The 27,978-nt window shown below is 46.9% G+C and overlaps 1 protein-coding gene and 1 long non-coding RNA gene across 3 annotated transcripts; both read left to right on the forward strand.

Annotated features, from left to right (window-relative positions):
- Nucleotides 1–3,379: 3,379 nt before the first annotated feature.
- LOC132542055 (uncharacterized) lies at nt 3,380–4,791 on the forward strand. The gene is made up of 2 exons (XR_009553198.1): nt 3,380–4,672; nt 4,705–4,791. It is a non-coding gene; the product is annotated as an uncharacterized LOC132542055 (long non-coding RNA).
- A 6,341-nt stretch (nt 4,792–11,132) lies between these two features.
- TNFSF12 (TNF superfamily member 12) lies at nt 11,133–27,279 on the forward strand. 2 transcript variants are annotated; one of them, XM_007522107.3, is made up of 7 exons: nt 11,134–11,946; nt 12,084–12,131; nt 12,796–12,862; nt 13,518–13,571; nt 13,657–13,692; nt 26,275–26,399; nt 26,551–27,279. In XM_007522107.3, the coding sequence occupies exons 1-7, from the start codon at nt 11,263–11,265 to the stop codon at nt 26,800–26,802; spliced, it is 1,266 nt and encodes a 421-aa protein (XP_007522169.2). In that variant the 5' UTR covers nt 11,134–11,262; the 3' UTR covers nt 26,803–27,279. The 2 variants fall into 2 exon arrangements, with proteins under 2 accessions (XP_060060295.1, XP_007522169.2); XM_060204312.1 differs by lacking the exon at nt 13,518–13,571 and having other exon boundaries at nt 11,133–11,946.
- The last annotated feature ends 699 nt before the right edge of the window (nt 27,280–27,978 follow it).

Genomic DNA, 27,978 nt, shown 5'->3' on the forward strand with positions numbered 1-27,978 from the left:
GCACACATTACAGTGTGCATGCCCCAGTCTCTTCCTGTGGGATACATGGAGAAGCTCACTAGTGGTGAAGCAGTGTCTCTCCTCTTCTGTCAAGTGTTAGAGGCAGTAACTCTAGAATAGTTATAAGTTTAGTTGCTTTTTGAGTTTGAGTTTTAAGAATAGTTTAAATATAATTGCTTTTTGCCCTCTTGCCCAGTGAGGTGGAAAATTCCTTGCCCTTTTCCCCTCAACAGAACCTAAACAGTGAAGGCCATCAATTATTTTGAATGACCCTGCAGCAGACAGGCCTCCTCATGACCTCTGCATAGGAATACTGTTACCAGATAGTTAAAACAAATGGCCTGATAAAATTGCAAACAGATGGCCGGTGGTCCCAACAGAGAAAAAAAATGTGGTGACCCCCACTTTGGCCGGGACCTATTGGTCTGGTGTGATGTTTAAAACTAGCCCATGCTTTGCTCTGAATAGATCAGGCTTTTGCTAAGTTTGAAATGACTAGATATAGGCTGATAAGGTGATGTGTTCTCTCTCCCTGAGTGTAGTCTGAATTCCTATAAATTGTATGGTTTGAGCTTTGTTCAGGGTCGAGCTTGGTAGGCTAACACCAGTCACCATCTCGGCCCGGATTGCAATTCGTGAATAAACATCTTTTGCTTCCTTGCAGTGGATGGTGGTTTGATTTCGCTCTTTAACATTTGGAGGCCCCAGCGAGATCTCCTCGGACAAGAGATTCCCGAGGACACCCCATCCCGGGTTCAGACCCCAGGAGGCCTTGGAAGCTTTGGCCGGCGCTGGTAAGTCAGGCCTGATTTTTCTTTTTGAGTACGGTACCGTCTGTGTGTCCCTGCAGGGCTTGGGGGTCTGTGGATTGCGAGACACCGCGTTGAAATCCCAGACCGCAGCGCTGGGAAGTGACGACTTCCAGGCTGCTTGGGTTGGGTGATAACTGGATCTGAAACAGGGTCCGCACCCTAAGGATCTGGAATAGGGTCCGACAGCCCAGAATATTAGTTTTATCTCTTATGGCCACTCTTTGTGTCTGTTCTCTCCCACTCTCGATGTGGAATCCAGGGTGTTAGATATTGTCTAGACATTTGTTAATATCAGATTGATTAAGTGCGCTTGTCTGTCTGTGTGTGTCTTGTCTGTTTGTCAGTCTGTGTTCACTCACTTTCACTTTGCAGGAATGGGCCAGGCAGCAGCTCTAGTGCAGGGACCACACCCCCGCCCTGCCTAGGCGCGGCTGTTACCTGGGACCGGCCGGTGAGTGCTCCCTCCCCGCCAGCTGTTCGGGTCCCAGCTGCAGGGGCATGCCCCGGCCGGCTTGTGAGCCCCCCAACATTTAAAGCTTTCTGCCCACTCATGGCAGCTGATTTTCCCTGTTGTCTGTTATCCTAATGATTGTTGAACTAGATATTCTCATTGCTCTCCTCTTCCATTAGGGTTTCTGATACTCCCCAGCTGGGAGAACAGGCTCCTGGTAATTTTAGTTTTTCTCTTTGGAGTACCTAATTCCTGGCCTTTTGCTGTTTTGGTCTGGACCTAACCTGATCTTCAGCACTGCCTGACAAGCTATGTATTGTGAGTGAGTGCTTCAAATGACTAAATTCTTGGGTGTGTGACCCATTTTGGAAGAAACTTGGTCAGGGTAACTCTTAATATGGGCACAACAAGAGTTTTGTGATGATGAGCTGAATGGAGATGTCTGGAAACTGTCCTTGGTCCTCTTGGGCTTCTCATGGAGAGAAGCAGAAAGAATTTGTTTATTCCTCCTTGTTTTTTCTAGGGCTAGTTAAGGTCGTCCTAGGAGCTGTTGGTTAAAAAAAAAAATCTTAGTGTATAAATGTGAGATGTTTCATCTTGAAAAACTGTGTGAGTGCAGATCTAAATTTGTGTTTGACCAGGTATGTTGCTAAGATGTGTCTGTACTGGTTAAAAGCTGCTCTTTTCCCTTAAACAATCAGCCCAGATATATAAATGATAAAAAGGTGACTATGATATGTCTTACATGTTTATATGCATGTTTTAAGTTTGTTTTTGTGGCCTGAAAAACGTTAATCTTAAGGTTAAAAGTGGAAGTGACTTTAAAGCTATATTCTTTTTTTTTAATATTTATTTTATTTATTTATTCCCTTTTGTTGCCCTTGTTTTATTGTTGTATTATTGTTGTTGTTGTTGGATAAGACAGAGAGAAATGGAGAGAGGAGGGGAAGACAGAGAGGAGGAGAGAAAGATAGATACCTGCAGACCTGCTTCACCGCCTGTGAAGCGACTCCCCTGCAGGTGGGGAGCCGGGGTTCGAACCAGGATCCTTATGCCAGTCCTTGTGCTTTGCACCACCTGCGCTTAACCCGCTGCGCTACAGCCCGACTCCCTAAAGCTATATTCTTATCAAAGTTCTTTAAAAAAGAGTTTTCAATACAGTTCTTATGTGGTAATATAAGGGTAAAAATTAATTTGCTAAGACAGCTAAAGATTTAAAGTCTTAAGTATTTAATGTGACAATCCATCTTCTCCAAATTGATATACAAATTATCTATGTATTTCCACAGCAGATTTGACATTTGTTTGACACTGGAAAGGTTATTGAAGTCACTAGTATGTGTTAACTCTCTAAGTAATTAGAGTTTGTTTAAAGTTTAAAAATTAGTTAAACTAAACTTGGTTTAGAGATCCTAGTTATGGGAATTGCTACAGGAGGTTAAAAAGATAACTTTTAAATGTATGCTCTTTAAAATTCAAACAGAGCCTCTCAAGTTAGGTATCACACACTGAAGATGTGTCTCTATCTCCTGTGTAAAAAATGGCAGAAAAGGTTATTGACATGTAAAAGTTTTAAAATACCTTCTCAACTAAAGAAGTAGAACTGGCTTAGGTGAGTGAAAAATAACACAGTGGTTATATTAATGATTTTCTAGCCTAAGGCTTTTGCTCTGGTTTTCCTCTTTATTATCTTTCTGCTTTTAAAAATTATCTGGTTTGTTTTAAGATGCTGTCAGAGATTTATTCTTGGCAAACGGTGTTTTTGGTCTGATAGAAGACTTGTTTTGGCAAATCCTGATTTAACAAAATTATTGTTTTGAATATTTAAGTTATGAGGTTTATTTTAGCCTTTTAAGTTGCCATATTAGAGCTCTAAGGGGTAAAATCTATTAAGAGTTTTATATCTATGCCTACTCATGATAGCTTTGTGATGAGTAAAGATCTTAACAAAAACTGTTTTAATATTGTGCTTAAATTGTTTAAGCAGTTTTAAATAATGCTAAAGAAATGGTAATCATTTTATCATGTCAACACATTGGGTATTGACTTTGTATACTATACTGGTATATGTTTGTTAAAAAGGCCTTCTAAAATTATATAGAGATGTATAGGCCAATTCTGGTCATTAGATTGTCAATTTTGGTAAGCTCTTAATCTGGTTTTGTGTGTGTCTTACTGGTTACAAATGTACAAGTACAGCAGTGATACCCCTTCAATCATACTACCAGATTCTCTTAGGGGGTCTCCAAGGGGCAGTAAAATGGCCCACAAATCTCTCTAAGGTAAATAAAATGGCACTAAATTTGGCCTTTTGTTGCTCAAATCTGCCCCAAGTGTTAAAAGAAAGTTATAGAAGACAGAAAGATTTAAAAAAAAAAAAAAAAAAAAGCTGAGAGATTGCTCAGAGGGTTTTTAAAAAGTTGGCAAATGTTTTGACATTAGACTTTGAAAAAAAAAAAAAAGTTGGGGCAGTGCCCAGAGGAAAAAAAAAGTCAAAAAGATGGGTCTAGGGGTAGAAAAAGACCAGTGATGCTACTGAAAAAAAAAAGGACACTAGAAAAAAGGCTGTTTTACCAACAAGCCATTTAGACTGCTTGTGGATAAACTTAAAGGCATAAGCCAGGGAGTGCTGACCCAAAAACTTTGGCCATGGCACAGACCCGTTGCCTATTTGTCAAATATTGGGCCCAGTGGCTGCTGGATGGACAAAAATGCCTGAGGACAATAGCACCTGTGGCATAGCTGGTAAGGAAAGCAGACAAGCCATCACTGGGGCAAGTCCAATGCCCACCTAACCTGCTACCAAGTTCTGTTCCTAGACCAGCCATGAGCGAAATTCAGTGCTGCCACCAGCCTGAACCCTGCCACCCTGATGTTGGAGACGGATCCTGAGGCTCCCCGCAAAAGCATGACTACCAAGAGGTATGCCTTTGCTACATGGTGTGTGCATGGAGCATGTGGGGAGGGAAGATTCCTGACTCCCGCCGGGAAGATGATCCAGCACAAAAAAACCTACTGGAGGCCACATGGACCCTGCAAGAAGCAGCCGTGACCCATTGTTCCGGACATCAGAAAAGAAACTGGAGGGCAGATGAAGCAGCTTGTGCAGCTATACAGCAAGCAGGGCCAGCCTTGGCATTGATTCCACTAGACTCCCTGCTTCCAAAGGACCCTAGATACAGTAAAGAGAAAGATAAGATGGGCGAGAGATTAAGACTAGAGACTAAATAGATTTTACAGAAGTAAAATCAGAGACTTTTGGGTATAAGTACTTGCTGATATTTATAGACACATTTTCAGGTTGGGTAGAGGTTTACCCAATAAAGTCCAAGGGGGCATAGATGGTGAGCAAGAAAATTTTAGATAAAACAGTGCCCAGGTGGAGAGTTCCCTTTCACCATTGGTTCTGGTAAACAGACTTTCACTGTTTTTGTGCCTCAGTTAGTGGCCCGAGAAATGGGAACAAATTGGAAATTTCATTGTGCTAATGAGCCCCATATTTCTGGGCAGGTAGAGAGGTAAATTAGACCCTAAAGGAGATTTTAACTAAATTAACCCTTGAAACTGGCAGGGGATGGGTATCGCTCCTGGCTCAGGCCCTTCTGAGAGTGCACTGTTTCCCATTTGTAAACAAACTGTCTCCCTTTGAAATGGCTTTTGGCAGACTGCTGCTGTCATGATCTGTAATTCTCTTGTCTCTGATCCATTCCACAACTGTTATCAAGTTCTTACAGATCTCCAGTCTATATTGCAGGACAAATTAGAATGTTGTGCTACGAGCCTTTGGGAAAGACCTTATATCGTGATCCTGAGTACACCAACTGCTGCAAAGGTTGCTGGAAAGCGCCACTAGATTCACCACACTCGTTTGAAGAGGACAGTTGCAGAGCCCACTGAAACAGAGGACTCTTAAGATAATGGTTCTTAGAACCGGGTATGCTGAGGCTTCAACAGAAAGAGAAGATAAAGATGAATCAAGGATTTGATTCCCAGCTAAGACAAGTGGGGAATGTTAGAGGCAGTAACTCTAGAATAGTTATAAGTATAGTTGCTTTTTGAGTTTGAGTTTTAAGAATAGTTTAAATATAGTTGCATTTTGCCCTCTTGCCCAGTGAGGTGGAAAATTCCTTGCCCTTTTCCCCTCAACAGAACCTAAACAGTGAAGGCCATCAATTATTTTGAATGACCCTGCAGCAGACAGGCCTCCTCATAACCTCTGCATAGGAATACTGTTACCAGATAGTTAAAACAAATGGCCTGATAAAATTGCAAACAGATGGCCGGTGGTCCCAACAGAGAAAAAAAATGTGGTGACCCCCACTTTGGCCGGGACCTATTGGTCTGGTGTGATGTTTAAAACTAGCCCATGCTTTGCTCTGAATAGATCAGGCTTTTGCTAAGTTTGAAATGATTAGATATAGGCTGATAAGGTGATGTGTTCTCTCTCCCTGAGTGTAGTCTGAATTCCTATAAATTGTATGGTTTGAGCTTTGTTCAGGGTCGAGCTTGGTAGACTAACACCAGTCACCATCTCGGCCCAGATTGCAATTCGTGAATAAACATCTTTTGCTTCCTTGCAGTGGATGGTGGTTTGATTTCGCTCTTTAACATCAAGTTCTTTCTGTTCTATCAAACAAATAAATATTAAAAACAAAAACAAAAAGAAAAGAAAGTTATCCTGGGAACTTCCTCAGTCTCTGGTAAAACAAGATGCTTATTGTCCATTTCTAGGCTGTTACCACCAGTAAAACTCAGTATAGGTCTGGGAGACAGCATAATGGTTATGCAAAAGATTCTCACGCCTGAGGCTTTGAGCTTCCAGGTTCCATTCCCAGCACCACCGTAAGCCAGAGCTGAGCAGTGCTCTGCTGCCTGCCCCTCTGTCTCCTTCTCATTAAATAAAAAATAAATATATTTAAAAGTTCGCTAGATACAGGGGCCAGGCAATAGCGCAATGGGGTAAACACATGGCGCAAAGTGCAAGGATGGGCACAAGGATCTTGGTTCGAGCCTCCTGACTCCCCCACCTGCGAGGGAGGTCACTTCACAAGTGGTGAGCAGATCTGCAGGTGTCTATCTTTTTCTCCCCCTCTGTCTTTCCCTCCTCTCTCGATTTCTCTCTGTCCTATCCAACAACAACAGCAATGGCACCAATAACAACAAGGGCAACCCCCCACACCTATGGACATCTAATCTTTGACAAAGGGGCCCAGACTATTACATGGGGAAAGCAGAGTCTCTTCAACAAATGGTGTTGGAAACAATGGGTTGAAACATGCAGAAGAATGAAACTGAATCACTGTATTTCACCAAATACAAAAGTAAATTCCAAGTGGATCAAGGACTTGGATGTTAGACCAGAAACTATCAGATACTTAGAGGAAAATATTGGCAGAACTCTTTTCCGCATAAATTTTAAATTTCATCTTCAATGAAACGAATCCAATTACAAAGAAGACTAAGGCAAGTATAAACCTATGGGACTACATCCAATTAAAAAGCTTCTTCACAGCAAAAGAAACCACTACCCAAACCAAGAGACCCCCTCACAGAATGGGAGAAGATCTTTACATGCCATACATCAGACAAGAGGTTAATAACCAACATATATAAAGAGCTTGCCAGACTCAACAACAAGACAACAAATAACCCCATCCAAAAATGGGGGGAGGACATGGACAGAATATTCCCCACAGAAGAGATCCAAAAGGCCAAGAAACACATGAAAAAATGCTCCAGGTCTCTGATTGTCAGAGAAATGCAAATCAAGACAACAGTGAGATACCACTTCACTCCTGTGAGAGTGTCATACATCAGAAAAGGTAACAGCAAGGGAGTCGGGCTGTAGCGCAGTGGGTTAAGCGCAGGTGGCGCAAAGCACAAGGACCGGCATAAGGATCCCGGTTCGAACCCTGGCTCCACACCTGCAGGGGAGTCACCTTCACAGGCGGTGAAGCAGGTCTGCAGGTGTCCATCTTTCTCCCCTCCTCTCTGTCTTCCCCTCCTCTCTCCATTTCTTTCTGTCCTATCCAACAACAACAACAACAATAATAACTACAACAATAAAACAAGGGCAACAAAAGGGAATAAATAAATAAAATAAAATAAAAGGTAACAGCAGCAAATGCTGGAGAGGGTGTGGGGTCAAAGGAACCCTCCTACACTGCTGGTGGGAATGTCAATTGGTCCAACCTCTGTGGAGAACAGTCTGGAGAACTCTCAGAAGGCTAGAAATGGACCTACCCTATGATCCTTCCTCTCCTGGGGATATATCCTAAGGAACCCAACACATCCATTCATAAAGATCTGTGTACACATATGTTCTTAGCAGCACAATTTGTAATAGCCAAAACCCGGAAGCAACAACAAGGGCAATAAAGTGGGGGAAAATGGCCTCCAGGAGCAGTGAATTCTAGTGTCCTAGTGTAGGCACTGAGTCCCAGAAATTACCCTGGAGGCCAAAAAAAAAAAAAAAAATTCACTAGACACTACTAGCCCAGAAGGTTGTCTATTCATTCAAAAAATTTTTGCACCATATTGGAAATATGATCATTCACAAAACATATGTAGACCCCCACTATATATAGACCAATGAAATTTCTCCATTGCATTTAGTGATAGGGCTCAAACTAAAACAGCAACACAAACCCCATCTCTATTCTTTATAGTAGCAGAAAATTTGAGAAGGTAAGTGTAAAAGCACTGGGGAAAATTGTTCTGGCAGATTTCCTTTCAGTATTTTTCCTACATATTTCCCAAGTCACTTCCGATCGGAGTCCAAAAAAAAAAAATACAAGTTAATTTTAACTTTGGCTGCAAATCAAGAACAAAAAGGTTAAGTGTATTGGATTAATTTTCAAGCCCAAGTAAAAGGCTCTGCAGATGAACTGCATCTCTAAGGACCCGGTGGTGTTTTTTCATTAGCAGGTGTGATCAAAGGCCTAGTCTAGTGGGTAATGACTTCCCCTCTCCCCAGAAATCCTTCTTGCCTCATAATTTTTTTTTCATCTTACAAATTAAAGTGCTGTATTCACCTGATAAGAAATCAAGAGAAGGGGCAGGGCAGTAGTGCATGTGGTAAGAAGTACAAGGACCTGCACAAGGATCCTGGTTCCATACCCCCTGCCCCTTACCACCTGCAGAGGGGTCGCTTTGTAAACAGTGAAGCAGGTCTGCAGGCACCTATCTTTCTCTCTCCCTCTCTGTCTTTCCTTCCTATCTCAATTTCTCTCTGTCCTATCCAATAACAACAATAGAAAAAAAAAGATGGCCTCCAGGAGCAGTGGATTCACAGTGTAGGCACCAAGCCCCAGAGATAACACTGGAGGCAAGAAAAAAAAAGAAGAGAAAGAAAGAAAGAAATCAAGAGAACAGAGGCAACTGTAAGGAAAAACAACAGTGCCTCCCTTACTCCTTCCCACACTGTTCTACCTCGCCCCACTCCCGTGGCCTAGAGGCAATCCATTTCCAATTTGTTTTCAAAATTGTTTCCTTTTAATCCTCAACAGACTTTTTTTTTCCACTCAGTCTTCTAGGATTCAGTGTATTGATGAAAAAACTCTAGTTATTTAAATTTTTGTGCCTTTGGAAATGAATTGTTTTTACTTCTAGTTGCTTCCAGGATCTTTTTCTTACTCCCTTCTCCTGGCCCCCAACAAGGGTTTTGGGCCTGCAGGATTCCATTAATCCAGGTAGACTCTTCTTATTTTAATTTTTTTCCAAATAGAAGATGAGAGTCAGAGAGGGAGACACCTCAGCACTGTTCCACTAATCATGAAGCTTCCCCCTTTGCACGATGCTTTAATGTGTTGTCTGGGGACTTGAACCTGTGTCCTTGTATAAGGTCAAGTGTATACTCTACCTGGCAAGATATCTCCCAGCCCCAGCATCTTTATTATTGCTGTTGTTGATTTATTTTTAGATTGAGATAGAAAGGTAAGGAGGGGGGCCTGGTGGTAATGCAGTGGGTTAAGCGCACATGGACCGAAGCACGAACCCCCTTAAGGGTCCTGGTTCAAGTCCCTGGCTCCCCACGTACAGGGGGGTTGCCTCACAAGCAGTGAGGCAGGTCTGCAGGTGTCTTATCTTTCTCTCCCCCTCTCTGTCTTCCCCATTCTCTCTCAATTTCTCTCTGTCCTTCCAACAACAGCAGCAGTGGCAATAAAAACAACGAGGGCAACAACAGGGGCAACAAAAGGAAAAAAATGGCCTCCAGGAGCGGTGGATTCATAGGGCAGGCACCGAGCCCAGCGATAACCAGGGAGGAGAAAAAAAAAAAGAGAGAGAGTGGAGATCAAACCCCTGAAGATTCCTTTAATGCAGTGGGGGCTGGGCTCAAACCCGAACTATTTCACTCTGCCTGTCACTACCTTAAAATACAAATAAATAAGCAAATATTTCCCAAGGCCAGGGAGGTGGTACAGTGGTTAAAGCACTGTAATCTTAAGCATAAGGCCCTGAGTTCAATCCACCTGCATCACATGTGCCAGGACAATGCTCTGGTTCTCTTATTCTCTCTCTCAGAAGTTAATTAATTAGTTAATTAAAATAAAGCAGTGGACTTTCAAGCTTGGGATCTAGAGTACAATCCTGGGCATCTCACATGTCAGAGCGATTTTTTGGTTCTCTCCGTCATTAATAAATAAATATGTAAATATTTATTTATGTGTTAATAAGAGAGAGGGAGAGAGCCAGAGCATCACTCTGACACATGAAATGCCAGGAATTGAACTCGGGACCTCACGCTTCAGTGAGGTGAATCTTTTACTCACCTTAATGAATCTTTTTTTTTTTTTCTTTGCCTCCAGGGTTATTGCCGGAGCTTGGTGCCAACACCACGAATCCACTGCTCCTGGAGGCCATTTTTTCCCTTGTTATCCTGGTTGTTTTACCATTGTTGTGGTTATTATTATCGTTGTCATTGATGTCGTTGTTGTTGGATAGGACAGAGAGAAATGGAGAGGGGAGGAAGACAGAGAGGGGGAGAAGAAGATAGACACCTGCAGATCTGCTTCACCGCCTGTGAAGCGACTCCCCTGCAAGTGGGGGGCCGGGGGCTCGAACCGGGATCCTTCCACCCATCCCTGCGCTTTGCTGCCACAAGCGCTTAACCCACTGCACTACCGCCCGACCCCCCCTTAATGAATCTTTTAGTCACTTCACCACCTCCGAGGCCCTCATTAGTAAATATATAAATAAGACTTAAAAATAAGTCCTTTTTTTTTATTCCCTTTTGTTGCCCTTGTTGTTTTATTGTTGTTGTTGTTGGATAGGACAGAGAGAAATGGAGGGGGGGGGAAAGACAGAGAGGAGGAGAGAAAGATAGACACCTGCAGACCTGCTTCACTGCCTGTGAAGGTGACTCCCCTGCAGGTGGGGAGCCAGGGTTCGAACCGGGATCCTTATGCCGGTCCTTGTGCTTTGCGCCACCTGCGCTTAACCCGCTGCGCTACAGCCCGACTCCCAAAAATAAGAGTCTTTAAGGGCCTCGGGTAGGAAAGCCGTTCAACAGACTCTAGCACAGAACTAGCAAGACCGCAGTGTGGTAGGGAGACTGGAAGGCTGGAAGGGAGGCGGGAGGCGCTGCACTTACCCACCTTAATAAAAAAAAAAAAACAGTTTCACCTTTGCTTTATTATTCTTTGCATCCCAACTGGTTTCTCATACTTTGCACTGCTAATGTGCAGAACTGAGCATTACACGGTCTCTGAACTCCTGAGGGTCTTACTGTCTGCGAAAAATGTTTTCGTGGCAAAAGGTGTCCCGCTTTTACCGAATCCTTGTATAGGACGCTTAGTAGCTCCACCTGGAGCGCACACGAGCCCTTTCAGTAGCCGAGGGCCCCTGCTTTTCCAGGCAAGTGCGGTGGGGACCAGGCGGCGTGTTGGGCGCCGGGGTCCAAGGCATCCGCGGATCCCTGCGGGAAGCGCCGAAACACGCCGGTGCACCCGGGCTTCTCAGGCTCCCCTCCCGCTTCTTGCAGGAAAGCGCCGTCTGTGGATGCTATGGGCAAACCCGAGTGGGTCTGAAGCTGACCGTGAAGACTGGGGGGGCGTGCTGACGCGAGCAGCCACACTGCCACGCGGCGGGGGACCCCGGCCCCGCGCCCTCGGCGAGCCCCTGGGGCGGGACCCGGCGGGTGGGAGTTCCCGGGGGTCAGGGTCTTATCTCCCGCACCCAGGCCTGGGTGGGGCTTCTGTCCTTGGCCGCCTCCGCTCCCCGTCTCCCGCCTCGGGGGCGCCCCCTCTGGGTGTCGCACGCCCGGTCGCCCCGCGGTCACCGGCGCGCAGCGAGCTCTGGGCGGTTACCGCTCTGCGTCCCCCGCCGGCGGCGCGCCCCTCGCTCGCGCGGGCTGGCAGTTCAATCGCACAAACAGTGTCCGGCTTCCTGTCCTCGTCCCCCTCCCGCCCCGTTTCCCTGGCCCCTCCCTCTCCCCCGCCCGCTCCGCCCGCCCGCTCCCCCTCCCCCGAGCCCTCTGGGTCCCGGGATGGGGGGGCGGTGAGGCAGGCACAGCCCCCCGCCCCCATGGCCGCCCGTCGGAGCCAGAGGCGGAGGGGGCGCCGGGGGGAGCCGGGCACCGCCCTGCTGGCCCCGCTCGCGCTGGGCCTGGGCCTGGCGCTGGCCTCCCTTGGCCTCCTGCTGGCCGTGGTCAGCCTGGGGAGCCGGGCATCGCAGTCCGCCCAGGTGAGGCCCTGCGGCTGCACAAGCCCCTCCCTGGGCAGCTCGGCGCGGGGCTCTGCGCAGCTGGTGGGGCCGGGAGGGGTGCGGGGTGGGGGTGGAGGCTGGGGTGTCAGGTGGATGGGGACCTTCCTTCCCAGCAGGAGCCTTCCCAGAGGGAGCTGACGGCAGGAGAGGACCGGGACCCGCGGGTGAGTGGATGTGTGCGCTGTGTGCAGGCTGTCGGGCGTGGGAAGTGGCGCGAGCCGAGGGTGCGGGCTGTGCCCTGGCTGTGCCAGCTGTGTGTGCGCACCAGCAGGATACTGTGAGAGAGACATGGTGGGGGCTGTGCCTCAGGGCTTTGTGTCATTGGCTGTGAGTGAAGTGGGAGTAGGAGGCATGGGAGCCAGCTCTGAAAGGGGGATGCTGGCTGCACGCACAGAGTGTGGACCCACGGTGCTCAGGCTGGATGCCGGCTGAGCACAGGGGCTGTGCTGGCTGGAGTGGGTGGGGTGGGAAGATGTGACTGGGCTAAGGGTTGCGGCCTGACCCTGGGACCTTGCCCCTCCTTGGTTCCAGCATCATTTAGATCAGGGGCCTAGTCCCTCCCCAAAACATCTGTGCCTGTTACTGACTGCTGCCTGCCCTCATGAGCCCCCTGTTGGCCTCTCCTAAACCCTGGTTGAGCCCTACTCTTTTTTTTAAGATTTAATTTACTTATTAATGAGAAATATAGGAGGAGAGAGAAAGAACGAGACATCACTACTCTGGCACATGTGCTGCCGGGGATTGAACTCAGGACCTCATGCTTGAGAGTCCAAAGCTTTATCACTTCGCCACCTCCCGGACCACTGAGCCTACTCTTAATTTCCCTAGGAGCCGAGCCCCCAGTCAGAGGGTCCTGTGCCTTTTCTGAAGCGACTGGTTCGGCCTCAAAGAAGTGGTGAGTGTCCCTTGACCCCAGTCTCAAAGCCAACAGTTGTGGCTGGTCTATGGCCGTCATCTCTATTCACTGCTGCCTTTGTTCATCGAGAAGCAGGCAAAGCAACAACCTTTGTTCTCAGTTCAGAGTAGAGAAGCCGAGGCACAGAGCATGAATGGGGCTTAGGAGCCATACAACTAGTCAGTCAAGACTCAATCCTTGAATTCTGGCCCTCTCACTCTCTGAAGTTCCTTCTGCCACATGGACCTGCTTCTCATTTCAGATCCTGCCCCAAAGATGAAGCAAGGCCAGCCAGATGTTAGGCGTGTCCCTGGGGCCTTGATGAAGCATGGTGGGGGGGAGGGTGTCAGAGGCCTGGTCTCAATAAGCAAAAAGACATGAATGGAGTGACCATGTGACCAGTTTCAGGTTTGCACCTGCCATATCCATGTGTCTATGAGTAGCAGTGCCCCTTCTGCAGCTGGAAGTATGCCAGTTTGGATGATAAATAAATCCCTCTAATTATAGTGTAAGACAAGGTCCAAGTCTCTGAGGCCAGGAGTCAGAATAAGGATGCCAGGGTTCTAAGAGGGGGACAGGGCCAGGGGGAGTGGCTTCTGGACCCCTGGGTATGGGGGGAGGCTGCTTTGCCCATCTGTCTTTCCTTGATTCTCAGCACCTAAAGGCCGGAAAGCACGGGCTCGCAGAGCGATTGCAGCCCACTATGAAGGTGGGTGCTGGGTGAGCCATGCCTAGGGAGGAGGGTGTGCACAGGGACCGGGTGGGCCTCACCAACCCATTCCTATGTCTTACAGTTCACCCACGTCCGGGACAAGATGGAGCACAGGCGGGTGAGACCCCATCCCCACCTCTGAGTTCAACCCTGAACTCCACAGCACTAACATCCTAGGAAAGGAGCCCTCAAAACCTTCCCCTTCCCCCTCCCCCGCCTATCATCGACCTTGTAGCCCCTGAAGCTCGCTCATGAATGTCCTCAGGGTTTGCTTCATGTACTTTACAGCACAGAAGTGAACATTATTGTGTAATGTGAATCATAGAGTCTATATTCTAGCCTCCAGCTCATTCAGGAAAGTCTCAGCTCCCAAACCTGGACTTTCTCTGGGACACAGGGACCTGAGGAGTTCCCTGCCCCTCTGTAGATCCTGGCAGACTCCCCTACCAAACAAGCAACCCTAACTCCCGGCACCCCGCCCCACCCCTGTCTCCACTCTGCCCGTGAGGCCTTTCCTCTTCTCCCCACCCTCCCATTCCATCAGGCTTCCTTGCGCTGGTCATTTTCTTCACAGCATTTCTACTCTGTACTCTTCTCCTCCCCCTCCACGCCAGTGTTGTTACCTTGTTACCTTTCCACGCAAATCTCAACACTTTCATTGCAGACTTGACCTAGCCCCTGTTCTGTCCCAGTGCAGCCAAGCTAAGCTTCCTTAAGCCTCACCACTATGATTCTGTTGCTTTTCTTTTCTCTTTCCTTTTTTTTTTTTTTTTTTTTTTTTACCAGAGTACTGCTTAGCTCTGGCTTATGGTGGTGCAGGGGATTAAACCTGGGACTTTAGAGCCTCAGGCATGAGAGTCTCTCTGCATAACCTTTAAACTATCTACCCCACCTGATTCTGTTGCCTTTCTGCTTGGTGTCCAGTCACTCTCCCTATAGGCTGTCAACCTCTTTGCCCTGCATACCCTGCGTATTCTCCACTCCTGCTGGCTGTCAGCCTCTTTGCCCTGCATGCCCTGCGTATTCTCCACTCCTGCTGGCTGTCAGCCTCTTTGCCCTGCATGCCCTGCGTATTCTCCACTCCTGCTGGCTGACACCCTTTCCTGTCAGTGTGCTGCTTTTGGACTTTGCACACACTGTTTCCTCACCTGAAATATCCATCTGTGTGAAAGTCCAGGAAGCAAGATATTAGGCTGGCTTAGTCTAGAGAGGCTGGAGATAGATCTGGCGTGTGAAAGACCGAGGTAGATTTAGTGCAAGCTCTGGAGGTGAGGTTTGTTCGTAGGTTAGATATTTAGGAAAAGGAAGGCATTGGAGATGACTTTTAGATTTTTAAAAATATTTTATTTATTATTAGATAGAGACAGAAATTGAAAAGGGAGGTTGAGATAGGGAGAGAGACAAGGACACCTGCTGCACTGTTTCATCACTCATGAAGCGTTCCCCCTGCAGATGGGGACCTGGGGTTTGATCCTGGGTCCTTGCATACTATAATGTGTAACCAGATGTGCCACCGCCTGGCCCTAACTTTTATATTCTTTAACTTAGGCAGCTTGGTACTGATGATGCCATTTACTCCAATGGGATTGGTCAGGGGAGATGTGTAAATTAAATTGGTTGGGAGGTGTATAAATTAATAATTAGAGTGTTGGCAAGATAGGTCACCTGGGAAGGTGTCTGCTCGGCCAAGCTTGTGACCCAGGTTCGAATCTGTGTCTGTTTCCCTCACTCTGTCTGTTTCTCAATCAGAAAAAGCTGGCCTGGAGTGGCGAAACATGGCAGTGACAAAAATAAATTAATAGTTAGACTGGGGAGATATAATACCAGTGGTAGCGTAACAGAATTTTTTCTTTCAATTTATTCATTTCCGATAGAGACAGAGAAACATTGAGAGGGGAGGGATAAATAGAGATGAAGAGAGACAGGGAGACACCTGCAGCACTGCTTCACCATTCATGAAGCTTCCCCCCTGCAAGTAGGGACCAGGGGCTTGAACCAGTGTCCTTGCACATTGTAACATCTGAGTTTTACAGGATGTGCCACTAGCTGGCCCCGTATAACAGACTTTGATGCCTGAGGCACTGGAGATCCCAGGTTTAATTTCTAGCAACATAATAAGACAGAGTGAGCAGTGGAATACAACAACAACAACAAATTATCAGGGCCAGGTGGTGGTGCACCTGATTGAGCACATATGTTACAATGCACAGGACCCAAGTTCAAGCCCCCGGTCTCCACCTGCAGGAGCAAAGCTTGACAAGCAGTGAATTCAGCAGTGCTGCAGGTGTTTCTCTGTCTCTCTCCCTCTCTATTTCCCTCTCAATTTCTTTTCAATTTATTTCCAATGGATAAATAAAGATAATGAGAGAGAGCCCTTGATACCTGAGATTTCTTTCTTTATTGAAGACTTCATTGAAGAAATATCTTTGAAATAAAACAATAAACCAGTGGATAAACAAGTGAGTTCCATAAATAGACAGCTAGGTCTATAGAGAGGGTAGACTAGCTCAGGCTGGGTAAGGACAGAGAAAGTCAGGAGTTGTTGCTATATAGATAGCATGTTAAAGTTATAGGACTAGATGAGGCACCAGAGGAAAGAAGGGCCCCTGGAGTAAAGCTTTGAGGCTCTTGGACTTATAGAAGTGAGGCAGAGGAGGAGAGCCCAGCAGAGACTGGGAAGCAGCCAGAGAGGGGAAGAAACTCAGGGAGGGGAATGTCTTGGAGTCTGAAGGAAGACACTATTTCAAGAAGGAGGATGTGGCTGTCTGTGGTGACTACAGCTGAGAGGTCACATAAGATGAGAAGAGAAATGACCACGGGACTTGGGAACATTAGAAATCAGCTGGTGGGATAGTTTGTGTGCTACTTTACCATGTGTGCAGCCCAGGTGTGAGCCCAGTCCCCATCACATCGAAGGAAGCTTTGGTTCTGTATTCTCTCTCTTTCTCTCTCTCTCTCTTTCTCACCCCCCCCCCACCTATTTCTGTCTCTATCTGAAAAAAATAAGCCCTGTGTGGTGAAACTTTGGTGATAACAAAAACAGAATAAGCTAAAAGAAATGGTGTTTTTTTCTTTCTTTCTTTCTTTTTTTTTTTTCTGTAGGACTGCCCTCTCTCCACATATAGCATATCTCATACCTCGCTGCTCTCCTCTTTTTACCTAATTTTCTCTTATGGTTCATTAATAAACCTTTAACATTTTTTTAACCAAAAAAAATTTAACCAAGGGGAGGCAGTGGTGCACCCAGTTACATATGATGACCCAGGTTCAAATCCCTGGCCCCCACCTGCAGGGGGGAAGTTTCGTGAGCAGTGGAGCACTGTTGCAGGTGTTTCTTTCTCCCTCTCTATTTCTCTCTGTTTCTGTGAGAAGGGGCGGTGAGTACACTGGGAATGGTGGAGTCATCCTGCAGCACCAAGACCCCATGATCGCCATGGTGGCAATAAACAAAGAAATAACTGGTGGGGATAGGGGACGGCTCACCCAGCAGGACACACATTTTTCCATTTGCAGGCACCTGGGTTCAGGTACCTGCATCACATGGGAGCACCATGCAAGAAGGGAAGCTTCATGGGTGGTAGAGAGGTACTGTGTTATCTCTTTCTCTTCACCCCTTCTCACATCCCTTCTCTCTCTGTGTCTTCCACTAAAATAAAATAAAATAAAATAAAATAAAATAAAATAAAATATTCCAATAGGAGTGGTGAAACTGTGCAGGCAGGAAGCCCCAGTGAGAGCCCTGGCATCAAAAAGGAAAGAGAGGAACAAAGGAACGAAGCAACCACAAAGTCACCCTGACAAGGGAAGATTCAATGACACAGGATGGAAGCCAGTGCGACTTAGATTAAGAGGACATTAGGGGCCAGGTGGTAAGCACACATATCACTATGCATAAGGACCTGGGTTCAAGCCCCAACTCCCCATCTGCAGGAGGGATGCTTCATGAGTGGTGAAGCAAGTCTGCAGGTGTCTGTCTTTCTCTGTCCCTCTCTATCTCCCACTCCCCTCTCAATTTCTCTCCGTCTTGTCAAATAAAGTAGAAAAGGGGAAAAAATGGCCGCTGGGAATGCTGGATTTGTAGTGTCAGCACTGAACCATAGCAATAACCCTAGTGGCAATTGAATAATAATAATAAAAAAGACTTAAAAGAGAAAATGGGAAATAGGAAACAGTTGTAATCCTTTCTAGGAGTTTATCTGATGAAAGAGAGAAATAAGCCAGTAGGTGGGCAAAGGGGAATGTGGATCAAAGACAAACTCAGTCATCTCAGTGGTAAGTTAAACTACATGAATCTTTGCTTAACATTTATCAGGCATTGTTCAAATGCACCTAATTCTCAGATGCTTATGAATCTCCTTAAAGGAAGCTATTCTGATTCTCAGGTGCTCATGAATGTATGAATGCCCTTAAATGAAGCTATTCTACACACACACACACACACACACACACACGCAATCTTTGTTTATTAATTGGATAGAGGCAGCCAGAAATCAAAAGGGAAGGGGGTGATAAAAGGGGGAGAGAAGGAGTCGGGCGGTAGCGCAGCAGGTTAAGTGCACGTGGCGCAAAGCACAAGGACTGGCATAAGGATCCTGGTTCGAGCCCCCGGCTCCCCACCTGCAGGGGAGTCGCTTCACAAGCAGTGAAGCAGGTCTGCAGGTGTCTATCTTTCTCTCCCCCCCTCTGTCTTCCCCTCCTCTCTCCATTTCTCTCTGTCCTGTCCAACAACGACAGCATCAACAACAACAACAATAACTATAATAACAATAAAACAACAAGGGCAACAAAAGGAGGGAAAGCAAAATAAATAAATAAAAAGATTAAGAGAGAAAGAGAGAGAATAATTCCAAAGAAAGAGGGAGGGCCTGGATGGTGGCACACCTGGCTGAGAGCATATGTTACAATGTGCAAGGATCTGGGTTTAACCCCACAGCCTCCACTTGCAGGGGGAAAGCGTTGCGAGTAGTGAAGCAGTGTTGCAGGTGACACCATTTTTAATAGCTGAGTAGTATCCCATTGTGTATATAGACCACAACTTGCTCAGCCACTCATCTGTTGTTGGACACCTGGGTTGCTTCCAGGTTTTGGCTATTACAAATTGTGCTGCCAAGAACATATGTGTACACAGATCTTTTTGGATGGATGTGTTGAGTTCCTTAGGATATATCCCCAGGAGAGGAATTGCAGGGTCATAGGGTAGGTCCATTTCTAGCCTTCTGAGAGTTCTCCAGACTGTTCTCCACAGAGGTTGGACCAATTGACATTCCCACCAGCAGTGCAGGACGGTTCCTCTGACCCCACATCCTCTCCAGCATTTGCTGCTGTTACCTTTTCTGATGTATGACATTCTCACAGGAGTGAAGTGGTTATCTCATTGTAGTCTTTATTTGCATTTCTCTGACAATCAGAGACTTGGAGCATTTTTTCATGTGTTTCTCAGCCTTTTGGATCTCTTCTGTGGTGAATATTTTGTCCAAGTCCTCCCCCCATTTTTGGATGGGGTCATTTGTTGTCTTGTTGTTGAGATTGGCAAATTCTTTATATATTCTGGTTATTAGCCTCTTGTCTGATGTATGGCATGTAAAGATCTTCTTCCATTTTTTAAGGGGTCTCTTGGTTTGGGTAGTGGTTTCTTTTGCTGTGCAGAAGCTTTTTCATTTGATGTAGTCCCATGGGTTTATGCTTGCCTTAGTATTATTTGTAATTGGATTAGTTTCACTGAAGATGTCTTTAAAACTGATGGGGAAGAGTTCTGGTCCTCTCTTGCCTTTATCATCCTCTCTCAAAAAGATTTTAGGGGATTGGGCAAGCACAAGGACCAGTGCATGGATCCCAGTTCGAGCCCCTGGCTCCCCACCAGCGGGGGGGGGGGGAGGGTCGCTTCACCAGCAGTGAAGCAGGTCATCAGGTGTCTGTCTTTCTCTCCCCTCTCTGTCTTTCCCATCTCTATCCATTTCTCTCTGTCCTATCCAACAACAATGACATCAATAACAACAATAATAATAACCAAAACAACGATAAAACTAGGGCAACAGAATAGCCTCCAGGAGCAGTAAATTTGTGGTGTAGGCACCAAGCCTCAGCAATAACCCCGGAGGCAAAAAAAAATAAATAAAGATTAGAAACAGAGAGATGGGGGCAAGAGGAGAGAGACCACATCAACAGAGCTTCCTTCAGTGTGGTAGGGGGTGAGCTTGAACCTGGGTTGCACACATGTCAAAGTCTCTTTCAAATCAAAAACAAAACAAAGTTCAGTGGGGGGGGGGAGTAGTAGGCTTGTCAATCAGGAAAGAATGTCCATTTGAGGTTTGTGGTTGTGAAACCACAGGACAGCAGGCAACTCCTCCAGGGTCCCAGGCAGGCTATACTCTTTGGCCAAACAGCTTTGTTCAAATATATCCATCTACAAATGCCATTCCATCTTCTCCCCCACCCCTGCTAGTCATGCCAGCCTTTCTCCCTTCTCTAGGGACCACTGACTTTAGCAGTTACCCAGTAATTCTCAAGGAATTACTGAGAGGAGACAAGCATACACAGTGTAAGGTTCACTGTGGCAAGAACAAATAATGAAAATAGCCGGAGGTACCTGGTGGCAGAAAGGAAGACAAACAACTTTTTTTTATATTGATTTATTTTCCCTTTTGTTGCCCTTCTTGTTTAACATTGTTGTGGTTATTGATGTCATTGTTGTTGGATACGACAGAGAGAAATGGAGAGAGGAGGGGAAGACAGACAGAGGGAGAGAAAGATAGATACCTGCAGACCTGCTTCACCACTTGTGAAGCGACTCCCCTGCAGGTGGGGAGCCGGGGGCTTGAACTGGGATCCTTATGCCAGTCCTTACGCTTCTGTGCTTAACCCACTGCGCCACCGCCTGACTCCCAAAGACAACTTTACATGGAGTAGGCGATGCCTCCCCATCAGGCTGTGGCTTCCCTGGAAGAGTGTGAGGTGAACAAGGGTCGAGGACATTCAGGAAGAAAGAACCTGTTGTACAGCTGGTCTGAGTTGCCTTAGAGGAGTCTGGAGGAGTGGAAGAAGTTCAGGATGGCTGAGGGAGCAAGTGCAGGAGCAGCAGGACAGGGCATGAGGCCAGAAAGGAACATGGGTGTCAAAGTCTGGAAGTTATTCTGAGGTTTAAGCTTACAGGTGGGATCAGATGTGCATTTTATTTTACTTTTTAAAATAATATTTTAGGGGTTGGGCAGTAGCGCATCGGGTTAAGTGCACATGGAGCAAAGTGCAAGGACCTGCATAAGGTTCCCGGTTCGAGCCCCTGGCTCACCTGCAGAGGAGTCGCTTCACAGGCGGTGAAGCAGGTCTGCAGGTGTCTGTCTTTCTTTCACCTCTCTGTCTTCCCCTCCTCTCTACATTTCTCTCTGTCCTATCCAACAACGACAACATCAATAACAAAAACAATAATAACTACAACAATAAAACAAGGTCAACAAAAGGGAAAAAATAAAATAAAATAAAATAAAATAAAATAAAAAGAGGGAGTCAGGCGGTAGCGCATCAGGTTAAGCGCACGTGGCACAAAGCACAAGGACCGGTGTGAGGATCCCGGTTTGAGCCCCTGGCTCCCCACCTGCAGGGGAGTCGCTTCACAGTCGGTGAAGCGGGTCTGCAGGTGTCTATCTTTCTCTCCCCCTCTCTGTCTTCCCCTCCTCTCTCCATTTCTCTCTGTCCTATCCAGCAATGATGACATCAACAACAATAATAACTACAACAACAACAAAAACAACAAGGGAACCAAAAAGGAACATAAATAAATAATTTGAAAAGAAAGGTACTTCGTAGGTGGGAATAGAAATGCCCAGTGACTAGCAGGGCCCTGTGGATGAGGAGCTGTGGAAGGCTGCTACCAAGGCTACTGAGATAGTCAGTGGCCCTGGAAGCTGACTGTGGACTCCAGGCAAGCCGTGCCTTCTCACCTCTATCATCCCCCCCCCCTTAGCTGATCGCCTATGAGCAGCAGGTCCAGGTCTCCTGCCTGGGGTGCAGTGGCGAATAAGACTCTTGTCCACTGTGCTGGAGGAGTAGGCACCAGGCAGGGTGCCTGCCTTCTAGGTGCACGGCCCAGGTTCAAGTCCTGGCATTACATGGGAAAGCCATGCACTGGGGACAGCTCTGGTACCATGGTGTCTCCCTTACTCTCTGCCTGAAAAAGCAGGCCGTGTGGCCTGGGAGTTGGTGCAGTGGAGAAGACACTGGACTCTCAGCCCCAAGTTCAATCCTCAATAACGAACATAACAGAGATGCTCTGGTTCCATCTCTCTCTTGTTTTTCCAGATCTCGGTGCTTCAGGAATGAAAGTCTTTTGCATAATCGATGTGCTATCTCCATGCCCCAAATATCTCTTTCTTAAATTATTCAATTTTGGGGGCTGGGTAGTGTCACATCAGATTAAATGCACAAGTCACCACGAGCAAGGACCTGGGTTTGAGACCCTGCTCCCCACCTGCAGGGGGGCACACTTCATGTGCAGTGCAGTAGGTCTGCAAGTGTCTCTCTTTCTCTCTGTCCTATCCAATAAAAGATAGAGAGAAAGAAAAAGGGGGTGGCCAAAGGAGCAGGATTTATAGTTGAAGTGCAATTTGTTCATGTTTGTCACCAGGGTTATCACTGGGGCTCAGTGCTTGCACAATGAATCTATTACTTCCAGCAGCCGTTTCTCTCTCTTTCTCTCTCTTATAGGACAAGGGCAGAGGGAGTGAGAAGCACCTATAACATTGCTTCACTGCTCATGAAGCTTCCTCTCTGCAAGTGGAGACCAGACCTTGCATATGGCAACGTGTGCTCAACCAGTGTAACATCACCTGACCCCTGTAGTGCAATTTTAAATCTTTTTTAATATTATCGCAAAATTGGGCAACTATCACTATAGTAAGATTAGGATATTTTCCAGGGGGCAGAAGGTAGCTCACATGCTTGACCATGTGTGAGACCCTGGGTTGGCACCACATAGGAGCACCAAGAGTGGGACTAGAGGAACTCCTTGGGTGCTGGCGCAGTGTTGTGCTGCCTCTCCTACCTGTGTGCCAGTATCTCCCTCTCTCCTCTCTCTGAAAAAAAAAAAAGAGTGCTATCTCAGAGGGATAAAAATAGGAAAGCTTTCAGGACCGGGGGGGGGGGGTGGCGCATCTGGTTGAGCGCACATGTTACAGTGCGCAAGGTCCTAGGTTTGAGCCTCCAGTCCCCACCTGCAGGGGGAAAGCTTCGCAAGTGGTGAAGCAGTGTTACAGGTGTCTCTCTGTCTCTCACCCTCTCTATCCCTCCCTTTCCTCTTGATTTCTGACTGTCTCTATCCAATAAATAAATAAATAGGAAAGCTTTCAATGGAGGGGATGGGATATATAACTCTGGTAGGAACTGTGTGGAATTGTACCCTTCTTACTCTAGGGTCTTGTTGATATTTTTATTTTATAAATAAAAGATAATAATAAAAATAGATATAAAAAAGAGTGATAGGCAGGGAAGATATATAAACTCTGTTTTATAGAAGTCCCAAGTTCAATCTTTGGCACCATCAATAGACAGAATTGGGCTGTTCGCTGATAAAAATAAGCAGTCTGGGGCTAGGGAGACAGCATAATGGTTATGCAAAAGACCTTCAAGCCTGAGGCTCTGAGCCCCCAGGTTCAATCCCAGGACCACCATAAGCCAAAGCTGATTAGTGATCTGGTAATAAACTGCAGTCTAGAAGATGGCACAGTGGATAAAGCTTTAAACTCTCGGGCATGAGGTCCCATGTGCCAGTGATGCTCTGGTTCTCTCTCTCATTAATAAGTCTTTTAAAAAAAATAGTAGGGGCCAGGGAGTTGGGTGGTGGTATGCCTGGTTAAGCACACATATTACCAAACACAAGGTCCTGGGTTCAAGCTCCCACTCTCCACCTGCAAGGAGGAAGTTTCACTAGTGGTAAAGCAGTGCTGCAGTTATCTCTCTCTCTCCCTCTCTGTCCCCCCTTTCCCTTTCAATTTTTCTGCTACTATCCAATAAATTAATAAATAAATAAAATTTAACAAAGAATTTTTTAAAAAAGACCTGAAGTAACTGCTCAGCAGTGGTATGACGTGCACAAAGACCTGGGTTCACGAACACCCCCGTGCCACATTGAAACAAAACAGAAGACATTTTCATCACCTCAAGAACTGGGGTGGAGAGGTAACTCACCAGGTAGGGTCTGTGTCATGTTACCCACATGGCCCTCTTCAAGCCCCAACACCACATGGGAGGTGCTGTGGCACAGGAGGAAGTTCCATCCAGTGTGGTGGTGGTATCTCTCTCTCTCTCTCTTTTTGTCTCCAGGGTTATCGCTGGGGCTCAGTGCCTGCACTACAAATCCACTGCTCCTGGAGGCTTTTTTTTTTTTTTAACATTTTTAAAAATTATATTTATTTTCCCTTTTGTTGCCCTTGTTGTTTTATTGTTGTTGTTATTGATGTCGTCATTGTTAGATAGGACAGAGAGAAATGGAGAGAGGAGGGGAAGACAGAGAGGAGGAGAGAAAGACAGACACCTGAAGACCTGCTTCACCTTGTGAAGCAACCCCCCTGCAGGTGGGGAGCCAGGAGCTCGAACCAGGATCCTTACACTGGTCCTTGTGCTTTGTGCCACCTACGCTTAGCCTGCTTCGCTAATGCCCGACTCTCGGCTTTTTTTTTTTAGTATTTATTTATTCCCTTTTGCTGCCCTTGTTGTTTTATTGTTGTAGTTATTATTATTGTTATTGATGTTGTCATTGTTGGATAGGACAGAGAGAAATGGAGAGAGGAGGGGAAGACAGAGAGGGGGAGAGAAAGACACCTGCTGACCTGCTTCACCGCCTGTGAAGCGACTCTTCTGCAGGTGGGGAGCCGGGGGACTCGAACCAGGATCCTTACACTGGTCCTTGCGCTTTGCACTGGGTGCACTTAACCTGCTGCACTACTGCCCAACCCCCCCCTTTTTTTTAACAGTGCACTGCTTAGCTATGCCTTATGGTGGTGCTAGCGATTGACCCTGGGACCGCAGAGCCCCAGGTATGGAAATCTTTTGCATAGCTATGATGCTATGTTCCTGGACCTTCTTTCTCTCTCAAAAAAAAAAAAAAGAAGTCAGGCAACAATGACATCAATAATGACTACAATAATAAAACAGCAAGGGCAACAAAAGGGAATAAATAAATAAATATTTTTTAAAAATTTGTTGGGGGAGGCTCACCACCTGCTTCCCCCTTTTATTTATCCACTACTGAATAGGAGACAGAAAATCAGAGCATTACTTTCACATATGCCATTTCAGGGGTGGGAGTTGGGGCCTCAAACTTTCAAGTTGGGTACTCTAATTGCTGTGTTACCTCCCAGGATGCTATATCTTTCTGTCTAAATGAAAAAGTGAGACTCTTCCCCCATCTCTGGAAAGAAAGAAAGAGAGGGAGGGGGGGAGGGAGAGATAAAGAAAGAAAAGAGAAAAAAAGAAAAGGAAGGGACTGGGTGTTGTCATACCTAGTCAAGTGCACACAGTACCATGTATAAAGACCCAGGTCCAACTCCCCATCCTCACTTGCAGGGAGTAAGCTTCATGAGTGGTGAAGCAAGTCGGTATGTGTGCGTGTGTGCACACACGTGTGTTCCTCTCTACTTCCACCTTCCCTCTCAATTTATCTCTCTATCCAAAATAAATAATCTTAAAAAAAAAAAAAAAAAGAATGGTCTGGGAGGTGGCGCAGTGATAACACTTTGGACTCTCAAGCATGAGGTCCTGAGTTCGATCCCCAGCAGCGTATGTGCCAGAGTGATGTCTGGTTCTTTCTCTCTTCTCCTTTCTCATAAATAAATAAAATATTTAGAGAGAGAGAGAGAGAGAGAGAGAGAGAGAAATCCTGTATCCTTCTGCCATTGCCCTTATCTTTCTCAAGTAGCCTGTTCCTACTCCTGTATATTTACTTATTTAGACAGTTTAGAGAAACAGCATGAAAGTCCTTACTGACTTTTTTTTTTTTTAAGAACACACTGCACTGACACACTCCTAGTCTATCTGCTTATGTATTTGATAGATAGGACAGAAACTGATAGGGAAGGGGTAAATAGAAAGGGAGAGAGGGAGAGACACCTGCAGCACTGCTTCTCCACTTGTGAAGTTTCCCCCGTGCAGGCAGGAGCCAGGGACTTGAACCCAGGTCTTTGCATATGATAACGTGCACTGTACCAGTGCACCACCTCTGGACCCCATCTCTCTGACTCCTCTCACTTAGCGCGGTGTTTTCAGGGTTTATCCATCTTGTAGCATGTACCAGCGGTCCAGGGTTGAGTTACGTCCCACTGTATGATTTGCCATTCTGTTGTTTTCCATTTTATTAATCCAAGTAATGTGAACCAAGCACAGTAACTATAACCTGTCAGAGTAAAAGCGGAAAGTAATATAGACACAAAATAGAAACACCCCCACGCTCCCCCGCTCAGTGCTGATCTTCTCCCTAGAGGTGACTAGTGACAATTTGCTCTGTTTCATGCTGGTCATAATTGTTGTGCTTCTTCACATAACTCCTGTTGTACTCTAGGCCCTAGGGTAAGAGTCCTCTCTTGCCCTGGTTTATCTCCACATCTTCCAGGGACGGTGGGAAGGCCTATAAATTCCAGAAGCCCTGGCAGGGAGGGGGGAGTATGAGGAAGTCATATAAAGGGGTTTTCCCTTTTTTCTGAACATCCACATTCAGGTGTGGATGGAACAGTGAATGGCTGGGAAGAGGCCAAAATCAACAGCTCCAGTCCACTGCGCTACGACACCCAGAGAGGGCAGTTTATAGTCACCAAGGCTGGGCTCTACTACCTGTACTGTCAGGTAAGCCCACGTGACTCTGCAGGTGAAGAAGGAACTCAAGGAAAGGTTTGGTCTGTGGGGGAGGGACTAGGGAGAGGAAGCCTGGGAAGACTTACACTTAATAGGAGGGCCTGGACTCCACCTGTTCCCCCCACTCCCGCCCACTTTCCAGGTGCACTTTGATGAAGGGAAGGCTGTCTACCTGAAGCTGGACTTGCTGGTGGATGACACACTGGCCCTGCGCTGCCTGGAGGAGTTCTCAGCCACTGCAGCCAGTTCCCTGGGGCCCCAACTCCGGCTTTGCCAGGTGTCTGGATTACTGCCCCTGCGGTCAGGGGCTTCCTTACGAATCCGCACCCTCCCCCGAGCCCATCTCAAAGCTGCCCCCTTTCTCACCTACTTTGGACTCTTCCAAGTTCACTGAGGGACTCTGGACATTCCCAGGCTGACAGCTCCCCACTGCAGCTCTCTGACTATCCCAGTCATCCTCCCCCTCCCCAGACCCACTCCCTGCTCTCCTACCCCCTCCCCAGGATTTGCTCACCTGTCCCCAGTGCCACACAGAAAAGTCCACACTTCTCTGACAACCCCACCCCAAACCTCCCTACATTTGACACCCCCATTTATCTCCTGACTCCCCACTCTGACCATACACACTCCAGGACACTGTGTTTACTAAACTGTGGATGAAGATGGGTCCCAAATACCCCTCTTCAGGCACTAGGAGAGGCTGGGCGCCAGAAAGACTGGGACTAGGCCAGGAGGTCCCAAATGTGCGGGCTGAGAGACCCAAACAAGTTCTTCCCGAAGACTCCCTGTGGATTTTTAAAACAGATATTATTTTTATTATTATTATGACAAAGTGTTGAAAAGTGGATATTAAAGAGAATAAGTCATGGTCTTTCTCTCTCTCTTTTTTTTTTTACCAGAATACTGTTCAGCTCTGGTTTATGGTGGGGGGGGGGGGATTGCACCTGGGGCTTTGGAGCCTCAGGCATGAGTCTCTTTGCATAACCGTTATGCTGTCTACCCTCTGTCCTGTCTCTCTCTTTATTGGGGCTGAGGGGAACATTCTCAGAGTAGTTGAGGGTCACTCAGAGGGGGCCAGAGGGGAGTGGGGAGTGGGGTGCAGGTCACCTAGAATCTCAGGGTGCCCTACAAATTTGGGATAGGAGAACCTACCTGCTTCCAAGCCCTGAGGTATGAGCAGAGTGGAAAGGCAAACTGCCACAAGAAAGCAAGCAGTCCCCTGCCCAAGGTCTAGCAGAAAGTCATTCGCCTCATTTACCTAGGAGGCTGGCTTCCTCCTGCGGGGAATCCCTGGCTGGGAGGAGCTGGGGCCCTTCCTCTTGGCAGCTCGGGGACATTCAGCAGGTGCTGGCATAAGCCCTGGCTGGGCTGTCGGGTGCAGGCAGGCCTGGATTGGGGTGCAGGCTCAGTAAGCCGGGCACTGGAGCCCAGGAACACAGAACCTGGGTCCCTGAGTCCAGGGGAGAAATCCTACAAGGGTAGGGTGCTAAGACCTCCCCCCCCCCCCCCCCCCCCCCCCGCCTTTGTCCTGAGCCTTATGTAAGAGCTTTTCTTGGGAAACAGGAAGTCT

The sequence above is a fragment of the Erinaceus europaeus genome, chromosome 12 (assembly GCF_950295315.1).
Source record: "Erinaceus europaeus chromosome 12, mEriEur2.1, whole genome shotgun sequence".
Lineage (NCBI taxonomy): Eukaryota > Metazoa > Chordata > Mammalia > Eulipotyphla > Erinaceidae > Erinaceus > Erinaceus europaeus.